General features: G+C 35.8%; 1 protein-coding gene across 2 annotated transcripts in view; it reads left to right on the top strand.

Moving 5' to 3' along the window:
• Window positions 1-15903, top strand: part of LOC134227190 (uncharacterized) — a 31173-nt gene that overhangs the window by 2022 nt on the left and 13248 nt on the right. Inside the window, exon 2 of one of the 2 annotated variants that reach the window (XM_062708514.1) lies at window positions 12922-13026. The exons of the other annotated variant lie outside the window; for it this stretch is intronic. Within the exon in view, the coding sequence (XP_062564498.1) occupies window positions 12922-13026 (105 nt within the window). The remainder of the gene's footprint in view (window positions 1-12921; window positions 13027-15903) is intronic. 2 annotated transcript variants of the gene reach the window in all.

Here is a 15903-nt window from a genome sequence, read left to right as displayed (position 1 = left end):
GTCCGGTAGAACGCGAAGTGAAAAAAAAATCTACCTCGCGTAGCAGAAATTTATTTAACCAATGTGTAATCGATCGTGTTGATGCTGATCACGCCAACTAGTGTGGGAAAACGTGAAGTGATAAAACTAATGCCTGCATCGAAGAGCACAAAATTATTTAGTGCGGGATCGATCGTGTTGTAGAAGATTATTAATCGAAACACATTGATCTTATGTTGGATTGATTTGAAACACAGTTTTCGTCTTCTTGTTTTCAAAATAACTTCGTAATACATATTTTGTCGCTTACCAAGGGGTTTCACACGAATTACCTTCTCAACTAACCAACGATTCCTTTCCAGTAGCGCTCACGGAGATGCAGAGCATTCCTTGGTCTCTTATAACAATGAGTGTTGAACTAATTTTCCTCTCCTTATCCTAAATTGACTATAAGCACGTGACCAGCATAATTATTGGTCATGAATTGGAAACACCGAAGCTAGTATACAATAAGAATAACTTTTTTGTATCCCAAGAATATTATTTAATTGGTGAGCTGTGCATATTTGCTGTTTCTCGGCCAATCATGATTAGCAACTACGATGTGTACAGTTAATCAAGCTAATAAGCTCTTCTTTGACTATTTGCACAATATATAAGCAGAGCCGTAGCGTGGACTGCTAGTGCCCTTGGTGAAACCATGATTTGGCGCCGCTCTTTGATTATAAAAATTGGAAAATTCAACAACAATTTGACAATTTGAAATGCATCAACAGTAAAATTAGAAGGTTTAGTGATTTAAAGATGCTATAAACATCATTCAATACTGTAAAGAGAACAAGAACTTTTGTTCCTGAAGTTCATTTGAACTGCAGAATGTCCATCTAAGATTTGTTTCCATTTGGTGATACTTTTTTTTTGATTATTTCACAAGTTATTTAAGCGAAGTTCATTAAAAATGTTAAGGTTTTTCTTAGAGCCTACGCACTACTGCGTCTAGTTGGGTCAATAAAATCCAGCTCTGAAATGCGTCGGTCGATTATCGGAATCGTTATCGGACCTATTCGCGTCAAGGAAAATCCAATTCTGGAGTGGGTCTGACGGTGTTTCGAAACCACTTCTGGACCTAACAGAGTTTATAAAATTTCACTCTGGGGTGAGATGTTTGAAGGTCAGATTTTCTACCGGATCAAGTCGAATCAGGGGAAACCATTTTTTGGAGTGGGTTTGTTGGTGGCCGGGAGTTGCCATCGAACCTATTTGGATCAAGTAAAATGTAGCTTTGGACCACTGAACCCAGTTAGGACAAATTAAATAAAAAATAACTGTATTGTGTGTAGATTGGTTGGTGGTCGAAATCGCCAACGGATCTGCTTGGATCAAGAAAAATTTAACTCAGGACTGTGTCTGTCGATAGTCAGTGGGTTGTTCAATAGTCGGAATTGCCGTCCACCTCAGGACCAATATACATTTGATCATAATAAGAAGAAATGAAAAAAAAAAACAAAATTTACCTGAACTATAAATTACACAAAAATCCATACCACTACTTCCGGATATAAGAACAAAAGGCACTTCTAAATTTTGTCAATCGGTTTATTATGAATGTAACCTTTTAAAGATGTCCACTTAAATAAGCTGAATAAATTCAAACCAATTTGAGTGTGAATTGTCCTTTTTTTTAGTTAATTAAGTTATTTATTTATCTTATATATTATTCATGGTATAGTGTCCTACAGGGTTACCCAATAATCGGACCACAATACAATAAAGTTTTAACGCTTAGCATTGCTGCTAGTTTTGGATAATCCTTTTGAATTGCGAAAGCTCCATAAAAATGACAACTTCGTTGTAGCCCTCGTTGTAAGTCTGGCATAAACGAGAAAGAGGTGCAGCTTTTCCCAGGTTTGTTCTTGATCTAGGGATGTAGAATAGATCCAACTGACGTAGGCCATGCGTGGGAAACCAAAACTGGAGGTTGCTTTGTAGCCGCGCGTCTTACCGCACCGCTAAGGAGGGCCCCTAATCATAATCCATGATTGTCAAATAAATTTGTTAAATATTATATTTTTGTTTTTCTCTTTTTTCTACTGACCTCTTGTAACCGGTTTCGGAAGTCCTTGAGAAATCGGATTAGCAGTCAAAACTAAAACAAATCCATATAACATGTTGACGTGGAAAAACTGCAATATGCTTGGCTTGCTCTAGATTCTCTAGAGTTCTAGAATCCCACAATTTCTTTATTTTTATATACTTACTGATATAAAACTGATATAAAATTGATCAGTTTCGGGAGCATACGCTCCACGATGAATTTCTTTGAAAGCGCAAAATAGGAAAAAAGGAGGTATTTATGGCCAAAATTATGAACCCTGCGATAAACAATGGTATTCATCATAAAAACATAGACAGAAAATAAAAATATTTTTTCTGAGCCTTCAATGGGATATGGGACCAATTTTCGACAAAGTATCGATTTTCGTCATATTCTACAAAAACAATGGAATTTGGTCACTTTTTGGCTACCAATAAGCCTGTTTGATGCTGGATAAAAAACTAATGGTCATATAAACTGTATATTCGTGTCACAGAGAAATGGACGCAACACAGATTTCCTAAAATGATAAAAAAAAAACACTATCAGCCTCTGCTGTTGAAAATTCACTGAGTGGAACTTATTAAACCAACAAAGGAGGGTAGAACAGATACAATTAGCGTCATATTGTGGCATCAACGAAATGGAATTTCATTTATTTTATATTAAGATTTCTTTCATAATTATAAAAAGGTATTGTGGCAAGGAGTTATTCAACACACTACTCATCCAACACGTTATGGTTGAATCTACAATTCGCTCCTATAATGTAGAAATGTCAAAATTGTAACAACTTCCCTTCTCACTGCGTAACGCTTTTTATAGAGTAACTCAGATTAAAATTGAAAAATGAGAAGTTTACCAAAAAACCTGATTAATCCCCCTAGCGGTAATATTGTCTTTCTCGTACATTATAAGAAAATGTATTTTGCCCATAACTTTTGAGCCCATAGTCCGATCCAGGCTATTTGTAATAAGGAACAATGGACAAACGTTCTCTGACGAATGAAACTTGTTGCGTGTAAGTCGGTTTAGAGTAAGTGCTTAAAAAAGAGTTAAGACATTTTTGCTTACACACATACAGACATTCACACACACGTACACACAGACATCACCTCAATTCTTCGAACTGAGTTGATCGGTATACAGTGTTTGGGCTTTTTTTGAATGCTTTTAGAGCGATCATATTGCTTCTACGTATTCTTAGTACACGAGAAAGGCAAAAATGAGCAATTTTTAAAATTCATGTATCTTACAAAATGGTGAATTTGGGCAGAATTTTATTCATGGTCCTCAAACCTTATGAGCTCAATAGTGTAGTGTATGATGTTTTATTGCGGGGTACCAAACTGTTTTGTTCGCTAAATATTGCATAAAATATGCTTTTACAAAACTACTAAAAACTAAGTTCTGGACGGAGCTATTATTACATTATTAAGTCTATAAATATGTTACTTTTGAGACGAAAATATGGCAAAGCTGTCCGTTCTCCCAAAAAAACGTAAAAATATCATTTCTAGGAGGGGCTAGTTTGAACGCCCCCCACCCCTCCCTAAAAAATCTTAAAAATAAAAACCGTCCTGATTCTAGAAATATGGGTTATAAGCTGTGTATTCATCACATTTTACTCGCCCAAATCGAAAATTGGCCTTTTGGTAGTTTTGGCCACACCTTTATATGGGGCTGTCCTATTGTGAACCGGCACAAATGATGGGGTATTGTCTTATTGCCAATGGTATATGCGGCGAGAATGTGGCGATTTATCTTTGCGATTTAGATTGCCTTTTCTGTTATTGTAACTCTTTTGGTCGCAAAACAGTTATTCGACTTCGAAAAAGTGAAATCAGAATTGCGTACATAATGTAAAAACAATTTAATAAAAATTCCGCGGAAAAAAAGTAAATTTCGTTTCGTATCGAAAAATTTCGAATTAAATGAACCTTGATTTCGTATCGTTTCGATGTATCGAAAGAAATCTTTATTTCGTTTCGTTTCGATCCGAATCAACATAAACATTTTAAATTTCGTTTCGTTTCGTTTCGTTAGGAAAAAGAGTGTTATCGCATACCCTTAAATAAAATAGATTGGATGTCACGTAAACCCACAATGGGAATAATTCGATGAGGTAAACTAGTGTAAAGCAGAAACGTGGAAAATAGCAAAGGCAGATTGAATACTATTTTTCAAAAACATCTGTTCTGTAACGTTTGAATTTTTTTCAATCTTGATTTGGCGGCATGACCCCAAACAATGATTAAGTACTGAAGTGTTGAATGTATGCATGCATAATAAAATGTTAGCAGTGCATCATTGGACACGAAACCTCGCACCCTTTTCATAATACCACATAATCTAGTAACTTCACTTACTACATGTTGATTATAAATATCCCATGAAAGACCAGAATCGAAGTGAAGTCCCAAATATTTAAATGTTGAGACTTTTTCAATATGTAAATTATCAACAAATGGATGGCAGTGTTGCTGTACTTTCTTCCGTAGTGGATGAAAAAGCCTGTATTTTGTTTTCGAAATATTCATAGACAGTTGATTTCCATTGAAGTATTCAATCAGGCAAACTAAATCATGTTCAATATCTTCAATAATTGACTGGACATTAGAATGAGGATAAAACAAGGCTGCATCATCAGCAAAAAGTCCTGGAGTTCCTTTGAGCTTAAAGTTTCCTCGGTCATTGATGAAAATCAAAAATAATACTTCCCTGGGGACTCCAATATCAACCCTTTGGAAGCTACTACGTACATCATTAATAGTGATAAATTGAGTGCGAACGGAGATATAGCTTCGTATTAAATCTTTAGCAATACCCCTTATTCCATTTCGATCAAGTTTGTTCAACAGGATTTTATGGTGTGTAGTAACGAAAGCATTTTTTCGATTGTATAACATTTCACCGAAAACTATTTCGCGGAATTCAGTTTCGCGGTTGAACATTTCGCGGAATAACATTTGGCGGTTTGTAACTTTTCGCGGTACGACATTTGGCGGTTTGTACCTTTTCGCCGAATGACTTTTGGCGGAATGTACCATTTCGCGGAATATTAATAATAACAGCCTTTGTTCATTCAGCATTCCTAGAATTATTACTTGCGAGGTTTCTAAGCCAGGTTACTATTTTTTTAATTCGTTGAGCACGAGATTAACACGTTAAATCTTTTCTACCTAAAAAGCCGAAACAAATTTTTCGATAAATTTCCTAGACCGGGCCAGATATTGAACCAAGCCTCCTTCAGGATAGTCTTGCTTGGCAGCCACGCATCTTCCCGCACGGCTAAGGAAGGCCTCCCAGAATACTTAGAAGCACTTTTAAAAATTTCAATTGTACCTTATACCGGGCAGATACATCCATTTAAAGAAGACGTTACCCCTTCTTTCGCCTTATACCGGGCACACGCGTTCATTTAAAGAAGGCATTATCAACTCATTTCGCCTTATACCGGACAGATGCATCCATTTAAAGAAGGCGTTACCTCTGCCTTTGCCTTATACCGGGCAGACGCATTCTTTTAAAGAAGGCATTATCAGCTCCCATCGTCTTATACCATTTAAAGAAGGCGTTACCTATGCCTTCGCCTTAAACCGGGCAGACGCATTCTTTTAAAGAAGGCATTATCAACTCCTTTCACATTATACCGGGCAGATGCTTCAATTTAAAGAAGGCGTTACACCGCACTTCGCCTTATACCGGGCAGACGCGTTCTTTTAAAGAAGCCATTATCAACTCCTTTCGCCTTATACTAGGCAGATGCATCTATTTAAAGAAGGCATTGCCCCTCCCTTCGCCTTATACCAGGCAGATGCATCCATTTAAAGAAGGCGTTACTTCTCCCTTCGCCTTATACCGGGAAGACGTGTTCTTTGGAAGAAGACATTAGCAACTCCTTTCGCCTTATACCGGGCAGTAGATATGGTGGGGTTTCAGGTTTTGAAACTCGCAACCCGAATCGAACCCGAACCCGATTTGATTGAAGTTTGAAAAATTAGTACAATACCGGGTTCGGGTCCGGTACGGGTTTAAAAAATAAAATACTGAAAATTATTTTATTCAGTTTTGTTAATTGTGAGGTTAGTTCTTTGTTTGGGCTGAAATTTTTTTTTCAATTTGAAGACAACCAGAAAATATCTAGTTTGAATTTTCCGGGGAAAACTTTTGTGCGGGCTTAAATAATTAAATTATGTTGGGTTCGGGTCGAGTACGGGTTTACAAATGCAAAAAATCTCGGGTACGAGTCGGGTTTGGGTTTGTATAAGATCAAAAAAAAAATGGCCTGCATTTCATGTAATTAAGCAGAAATCGTTAAATATTTGAATGATAATTATTCTAACTGAATTCCGCCAAATGGCATTCCGCGGAATGATTTTCCATTGTTTTTGCATTCGTTGAACACGAGATTAACACGTTGAAACTTTTATACCTAAAAAGCCGAAATTGTTTTTTTCGATGAATTTCCTAGACCGGGCCAGAAGTTGAACCCAACCTCCTTCATCATAGTCTTGCTTGGCAACATCGCATCTTCCCGCACAGCTAAGGAAGGCCTCCCAGAATATTTAGTTGTTTTCAAAATTTCAATTGCCCCTTATACCGCGCATATACATCCATTTAAAGAAGGCGTTACCCCTCCCTTCGCCTTATACCGGGCAGACGTGTTCTTTTAAAGAAGGCATTATTAACTTCTTTCGCCTTATACCGGTCAGATGCATCCAGCTTAAATAATTAAATTAGGGTATCTGTTCCCATATTAATAACAGCCTGTATATTAATCTCAACCGTCGATAAACCAAATAAAAAATCAATTTGATTACAATTTCTCACATCGTATGTACACAATAGTGAATAGACCACCTCCTCCAATGTTTGGAATATTATTTAAAATTCCGTTTGAGTAATGTTTTAGTTCACAAGACTCAAATTATTAAAAACAAAATTATAAAACACATTTATTTTCATTTTCCTACCTCTGAACTGTTGATTTGATGCACTGCTCGATTGCTACTAGCAGATTCATCTCATTTCACGCCGTTGTTTTCCACTCAATTTCAAGCTAAAACGAATGAATCCTTTCAAAATGCACTTCACAACACATAGAGCACATCACAATTTCACTATAAATATAATCATATTTGAAAAACTAACGCGATTTCCTATAGTTTGATATAGGTTTATTTCGAACAACGTCTAAATTATTCTTGTCCGTATTCCAAACTATTTACATGGCTTGCAGCATCGACCTAGATTTTTATTTAAAAAATGCTTGAATGAACTTTTACTGTGAAATTCAACTCTTATGTTTGTTAAACAAGGTATATCGAAGAGATAAGCTATGACAAACATAAAGTTAGACTGATAAGTTGGAAAACTATAAGGAAAACTGGAATTTTGTAATTATATTTCAACTGAAATACAAAACATTGAAGAATTCGGCACCACTGCAATCATATCGTTACGTATACACACAAGTAATAGTGTGCGTATTTTATGTTGGAAACAGTATTATTGATATAGGTACAGGCATAGGATTAACTTTTTTTGAATGTTATTGAAATAGGTGCATGGCAGTGATGATGTTTTTTTGCTAAATACTTCTATATTGTGATAACAATTTCATTTTAGAAGTTAACAAATTGTTATCAATTAAAAATGACGTGAGCCGAGCATAATTATTCTCATGTTTCTTGATTATTGAGTGAGAAATAAATGCATTTTATATGCGCATTGGCTTATTGTTATTGATATAGGAACAGATACCCTATGTCGGGTTCGGATCGAGTACGGGTTTACGAATGCAAAAATTCTCGGGTACGGGTCGGACTGGGTTTGCATTAAATCCGAAAAAATAAATAGCCCAGATTTCTGTAATTAAGCAGAAATCGTTAAATATTTTAATAATAATTATTCTAACAGAATTCCGTCAAATGGCATGATTTTCGGTGAAAAGGTACATTTCGCGAAATGTCTTTCGGAAAAAAGGTTCATTCCGCGAAATGTGTTTCGGAGAGTTGATACACTCCGCGGAATGTCGTACCGCGAAAAAAAATTCCGCGAAATGTTTTTAGGCGAAATAGTATACAACCGTAAATTACTATCAAATCGGGTGTCTTGTTGATAGTTGGATGTTAACTTTCTGAAAATCCAAAATCCAAAGTAGCCCTTGAAGTCAAAAGAAGCCCCGCACGACGGTACTTGCAGGGCGTGTTTGAAAATTATTACTGCAAACGTAACCATAAGATGCTAGAAGGTTTATATATCGAATTACAACATTGTTGTTATGTATGTTAACTGGGACATTGACGTACACAACAATAAACAACGGCTTTGAAGAAACAGCCTTAGATAACCAACTTTTCAGAACATTTTGGTAATCGTTGTAGTCGAAAGACGGAGGACGATACACACCTATAATATTATAATGGTGACCAAAAGCTTTAATTTTTAATTGAATATAATGTAGGCCATCGATTTTTTTATTCTATATTAACCTTCGGGCATGCCGCCGCCGCCGGTATTTTTGCATCGGCGCGCCGCTGTTTAAAATTTTGTCACACCTTTGTCATTTTCCGTGGAAATTTCGAAGATTCAGTCGAATATCCGTAGAATTTCTCGAATGATTCCCACATCATCACGTTGGAGCCCCAGAGAATTTTTCGTGAAAATACCAATGATTTCCTTGAGAATTACCGTTGGTCATTCAATCAAAAATTCCTTCAGGTATTCCTTCGAAAATTCCTCCAGGAAATGAAATTGGAAATTCCTTCAAAGAGACATTGCTTCGAAAACAATTTCCTCATGAATTCCTTCGGAACTTCCTCCAGAATTCCATAAAACAATTCTTTAAGGTATCCTTCGTAAAATACTTTGGAGATTTTTGCAGATATTCTTATGTAATTTCTTCGAAAATTCGATCGATTTTATTTAATAATTTCTTTAGAGGAACTTGTTTGGGACTTTCTTCGGGAATTCCTTCAGAACTTCGTACGGATATTCCTTTAGAAAATCATTTGACGATTCCTTTGTAAATTTTTTTTACGAGTTCCTTTGGCACATTCCTCAGAAATTTTAATATATTTATTAATAAGATTTCCATTTCCAGGAAATGTTTTAAGAAATTCCTTTAGAAATTCGTTCAAAAATACAGATGTCGTTCCAGTTCATGTGACCAATATCTATCCTGCACTCATATTAGTCCCATGCCGTTTTTTACATACTGAGATAATAGCTATTGAAGTTCCAAATCGCATCTTCCTTATTAAACTTTTAAAAATCTAATAAATTGAAACATCATCATATCTTTCTGAAATTTTGCTAAGTTGTTCATCATTCGCTGGATCACCGTAAAGCGATTTAGTTTCATCGAAACATTGATAGACAGCATATGCCAAGTTAAGCTTTTTGAAGCTAAATTATTTTGAATGGTAAAATAATGTTAATGGTTACAGCGCCACTAGCGTTACTTATGCTCTACTGGGAATACATTCGGAAAAGGCTTGGGATTTTTTTGAAATCCTTGGGGATTTTTAAGGAATTCATTCGAAAATTTATTTACGAAAATTTTAGAATAGACCTTAAGGAATTGTTCTGGATATTCTTAGGAAAATTCCTTTGGAGGTTCCTTCGCAAATTCCTTTACAAATTTCTTTGGAAATTTTAATAAATTCCATCAGGATTTTTTTTGGAAATTATTTCTAGAATTCCTAGAGGAGTATATTTTCGGTATTTGTTCTGAGGAATTCCTCGAGTAAATTCTCCGGAAATTTTTTCGGTCATTTCTAGAGAGTTCTCTTCTACAAATTCCATTGAACATTCGGAAATTCTCTTAAAATTTCCATAGAAATTGATTTCGAAATTCCTTCGGGAAACTATTCATAAGTTCATTTTTTAATCCTTCTGAGGATTTTTTTGGAAAATCTATCGAAAATTCCTTTAGCAGATATCCTTCACAATTTCCTATAGATTTTTTTTCTTGAAAATCTCTTCATGTTCTACCGCTAGAATTCTTTAAACAATCCTTTCGGAAATTCCTCTTGAATTACCTTTAGAAATTCCTCCAGGAATTCATCCGGAGAAACTCCCCCAGAAATAATTTAGAAAATTACGTTTATAATTCCTAGGACACGTGATTCCTTTGTAAAACCATCTGAAAATTCTTTTGAAAATTGATCCAGAAATTTCTTTGAAAGTTCTTCCAGGAACTGCCTTGAAATCCTTAATTATTATAAATGTTTTTATACATTCATCAAAGATTCTCAGAAGATTTTACAAGTAAATCCTAATTGATTTCCCGAATAAATACTTAGCTCTCTTTAGGTATTGCTTCGGGAATTATTATGAAGCTGCCTTTGAAGCATTCGAAGCTGGATAAACGATCCATACGTGTTCAATTCTTAAATTTGTTATTTTTTTTTCATTTTTGAAAGTTCCCTGATTGTGTCAGAAATTCTCTGATAATTCCAGCATTTTTCCAGGATTTCCAGGTAGTAGTCACCCTGTGGAAATCCTAGAAAATTCCGAAGAACTTTTCATGGCAATTAAAAAAAAAATCTCACGCCAATTAGAAAAAATATGCTATGAAAACTCCTAACAATTTCAATTGAAATCGATTTTTTTTTCATTTTGAAAAATTTCCCGCTGAAAATTTCTCGAAAAACTTCAGCGAGTTTCCCGTGAAAACTCTTTAGAGTCTCCCGTGGATGTTCCGAAAAATGTTCACTATAAATTTGACAAAATATTTTGTTGAGTATTCTGGAGTACAAAAATTAGACCAATTTTTCATGAAAGTTCTGAAAAGTTTCTCATGCAAATTTTGAATTATTTTCTCCTGAAATTTCAAACAATTATTCCTTGGGAATTACAAAGAGCTGCAAAGTAGTTCCTGTGGAAAATTCGAAAATAATTTCCAATAATGAATATTTTGGAGAAAAAAATCTGGAAGAGATGCTCCCGTTGATGTCTTGAAAATATCCTGAAAAAATGAAAAAAAAAATCTTCGGGAACGTTATTAAAAAAATTACCACGCCGAATCACGCCGCCGCCGGTTAAAATGGCTTTCGGCATGAGGCCGAAAACGCTGCCGCCGCCGACCAATATTCTGACAAACGCAGACGCCGTCGATTTTCGGACCGGCGCACACCTCTACTTCTAAGTGAAACTTATTTTGAGTGTTTCTATAATGTCTAAACTATTTGAATCGACGGTAGCGGATGTTCGGATATCAGCCTGGATACCTGTTACAGAGGGATGTTTGAATTCTTTATATGTGTCGGGTCAGCAAGGAGACCCAGTTGCCTTGCGAGTAAAGGTGTAGAATTGCCAATCCGCCAGCTGTCATCAAGAAAAAAAAGTAATATCCTGGAAATTTCACACGGTGTGATATGAAGTATATTTTTGTTATAAGCAGGGAATCAATATTTGAACAACGCCTAACAATGTACCCTTTGTCATCAACAGTATTTGTTACTTACAAACGCACTTACACTTCACAACAAGCCTTTATCAGAACCCGGACACAATATGACAAGAATCATTTCCCTTGCATACTCTGATATTTCCGAGAATATGATGCTATTTCCGTAATCAGAGTTAGATTCTCGAATATTTCCATAAAAGTAGAAACTACAATAGCATAAAACCGGAATTTGCTGTACACATAATGAAAAATAACGGGATGAAAAGTTAGCAATAAAATTGTCTTATTTTTTGTTTCTGACAAAAAATTTCGGATCTTTGTCATTATTATCTCCGACAAAAACAAAGTTTTGTCTTTGGTTCTCCTTTGTCGCTTGTTTCGCAAGCGCATCCAACAAAAATTGATTCCCTGGTTATAAGATAAAAAGTTAAGATGTTTTGCCTTTCTTGTACAACGAAGTTGTACCGAAAGGCTATATGAACGCTCTAAAAAATTTGCTAGATCGGACCATGGGATCAAAAATTATGGCCGAAATACTATTTTTATGCTTAAAACCAGAGCGTTAATGAATAAAGCTTCCAATGAATGATTAAATTTGTTATGATTAAATCATTTAACCCTGTGATTAAAGATTATGATTGTTGATTAATCAGTTGTCGACGATGACTAATGATTAAGATTAACGATTAAATACCATTTTGACAATGATTAACGATTATGATTAATGAATAAAAAGTTTCGAGAATGAATAACGATTAACGTTCATGATTAAATATCGACTCAATATGTGTATGATTAATGATTAATTATCTATATGATTAACGATTAATACTTATGATTAATCAAATTTAATGATTTGCATAGTGATCAATAATCAAGAAATCATACCCACTGAAAAAATAAGAAATATTACGTACAACGAAAACATTTCCAGATTTTAGATTCAGCATTTTTTAAAGGTACTTTCAAAGGTATGATTATGATTAATGATAAATGAATAAACACGATGAATATTGTGATTAAGATTGACGATAAATGATTAAACGCTACAAAATAATGAATATGATTATTGAATAATGATTAAATGTAAAAGTTTCTGATTAATGATTAGTGATTAATGATAAAATCTCATTTTTGGGTAACGTAACTGGGGGCGTAACTGTATTGATCGATTTCTTTTCGTCGATGTTTTCTTTTTATTATTGTGGCGAATTGTGCTAGTTTGTCGATGATTTAATGGTTTGGTGCGATAGAGGATAAATGTATCTTGCACCAGAATTGATAATCACGGTTGTAGCTTTTGAAACAATTGAGTTATAACCAAAATATAAAATCGATTAAGAAAAATCGATCAATACAGTTACGCCCCTATGAAACTAAGCGCGAGATATCATTAATCGAACATTACTTTAAATGTTTATTGCAGATAATAAATCCCATCCATATCCAATGGTTCACTACTCATATAGTTCAGGGATGTACAACCGAGCCGAGGAGGCAGGCCCTGGGACAGGAATCTCAATCCGCAGGGGTAAGTGGCCTACTGTGTTTCAATCTGAAATGCTATCTATTTTAGAATGCTCCAATTTGTGTTTGCGACTAAATACCTATTTAAGTATCTGAATTTAGTCTGTCGGGCTGTCCGATAGTAAAGCCGTTCTGAATTCCTTGAAGTCAGCGACATGCTTTTCTTAACATGTCTGGGAATGTCTTATGAATTCCTTACGACATTTGTCTCGTTATAACCAAGTCAATTTACATTGGGTTCCTAGGCACTGTTGAGCTATAATTAATTAGTGTTACTTCTGCGTGAAATTAAACGCTTTTAGAATGATATGGAAATGCTAATATCATCTTCCAAACTTAGACGTACATGATAGAATCAGAGGTTAAAGTACTGATTAGATAATTCCGTTAGGCATGAAGATTTTTGAACAAAGGTGGATTTGAAAGCGAAAGATATAATGAATGGATAAAGAAGGAACATATTTCATGCCATTGCCCGACAATTTACAAAAACAGAACAAAGCTCATCAACAAAAGGGTTAGTATAACGCTATGAGCTGTGGAAAACAACTTGTGATGCAGTTCATTAGAATTTATTTCCAGATTGGAAATAGGCTACCGAATAGTTACTTGAACCGTAATATTGCCATGATAAAATGAGAATACATCAAAATAGATTTAAAAAACTGGTCGCAGTGATAATGCTACCCAACACTGAAAAAATCCCTATTGATACATTCACACTTAAAATAAATCGCAGATTTCTGTGAAATTTCACCGAAATCTCAACAGCAGAACTGTTCGGTAAAAATTTTACCGATTTTTTGGTAGTTTTGACAGTTGAACAAAGGAAAATACCGCAGAAAATCGGTGAAATTATTACCGAACAAATCTGCTGTTGAGATTTCGGTGAATTGAAGAAAAATTCACCGAAATCTGTGAAATGATTTAAGTGTGTTATTTAGTGGCAACATAGAAGATCTCCATTTTGGGCGACTGCTTACTTTAACCTTGATCTGGGACCATATCAGACTCCTTTCGACTTCATTGTTGAGGCTTTGACGTCGTCAGGCCTGGGTTTTCCCCTTGGAGTTTTTCCAAGAACACATCTGGCCTTCTTAACCTTCTTAAGAGGTCCTTGATGATGATGGCCGTGATGATGATGTTGCTTTGCCAGCGCTATGGCTGACTGACCGAATACTCTTCTACGGCGTCATAGCCGAATACTCTTCAACATCAACGTCAACAAGACCAAATCGATGGCTGTCTACACGAACAACCCCCCCTAGCAGCACAATTCACGTTGATTTGGTGCCTTCAAATGTACGGTAGTTGACCAAACAGTGGAGCAGGTCGAAAACTTTCAATATTTTGGCGACCAGTTAGCGTCACACGTGTGCCACTCCAAATGGCCGGAAACGAAATGATATGACAGCGGTACTCCGTGGATGCGTGTTCACGCCGCGGAGATCTGACAAGAAGAGGTAGAGTCATGGATTGCTGCTCGCCGATTGACACACTGAGGTATGAACACATGCTGAAGGTATTTTACTCGAGCCCCTCATTCCCCTTCTTCTCCCAATAAACGAAAAAAAACCTTCAACATGAGGTTATTTAACGAGACGAAGGGTAGAATTTGTTACATTTTAGATACCGATTAATTCCTTCGAAAAATGTACACCAAAATAAACTTGTCTCAACATCATGGTCTTTATAGCAATAATGTAGAAGTCCATAACTTTATAGTTCTTAAAGATTGAGATATATCGAACATCTGGTAAGCTTCATGTGCACAAGCGACGCCACTCGTTTAAATGTTAAACATTTATTCCATCTTTTAGTCTCGCGTATAGTGCACCATCAACATGTCGATGTTGACCTTCCGAGAAAACGCATAGAAAATAATATTTACCTTAAATTTCACAAAGCCTGAGATATTATCACCGACGATCTTCCAGACGCGTCTGTGATCTTGCAAACTAAAAATCATTTTCTGACGATCTTTCAGATGCGTTTTGTGATTTTCCAAACCATAAAACGATTTTCCAGCGGTACTCCAGACGTGCCATGTGATTTTTCAAACCAAAATAATATCATTCTTCACAATTTAACCACTTGAATTCAACTCATCTTATGAAATCAGCGACAGGATCCAAAAAATAGATAAGCCCAAGGAATTCCTACCCTAAAAAGCCGCAAATGAAATGATATGACAACGACTCTCTGTGGATGCGTGTGCGTGCACGCCACGTAGATCTGCCAAGAAGAGAGAGCCATGGCTTGCTGCTCGCCGATTGGCACGCTGAGGTATGAATCTATGAACACATGCTAAAGGTATTTTACTCAAACCCCACAGCACGATGGAACCAAGATCAACATAGGAACACGGATTAATGAAGCTAGAGCTGCTTCTCAAAGTATACGAAACATATGGAGATCTCTCAAGATTAGTCAATGCTTCCAATAACTGGAACTGGATGGCTGAGCTCTATCGACGATGGCATCAATAACCGATCTTCTTCTTCTTCAATGGCTCCACATTCCAACTGGGATTAATTGAAAGCTTTTTGCATGCGTATGTATCTTGTGTGGCAAGTACAATAAATACACTATGCCAGTGATCCCCAAAGTGCGGCCTTGAAGGATTTCAGAATATATACTACATATGGCCCGTTGATAAGCATTAGATGACATGACATGCTCAGTTTGTTGTTATATTCAGGGAATCTGTAAAGTTCATAACATTACGATGTTCAAGCACCAGCATGATTAAATAAATTCATCACTTCATAGATGTTACGTAGGCCAACAGCAAGCAACTTCGATGGTATTGTCCTGGGGTAAATGTTGAGCTTCTGGTCAAACTAATGTTGTCATATACTGCTCTGAAATGAGGAAACCT

This window comes from Armigeres subalbatus, chromosome 3, assembly GCF_024139115.2.
Source record: "Armigeres subalbatus isolate Guangzhou_Male chromosome 3, GZ_Asu_2, whole genome shotgun sequence".
NCBI lineage: Eukaryota > Metazoa > Arthropoda > Insecta > Diptera > Culicidae > Armigeres > Armigeres subalbatus.
This window is presented reverse-complemented; position numbering and strand designations above follow the sequence as displayed.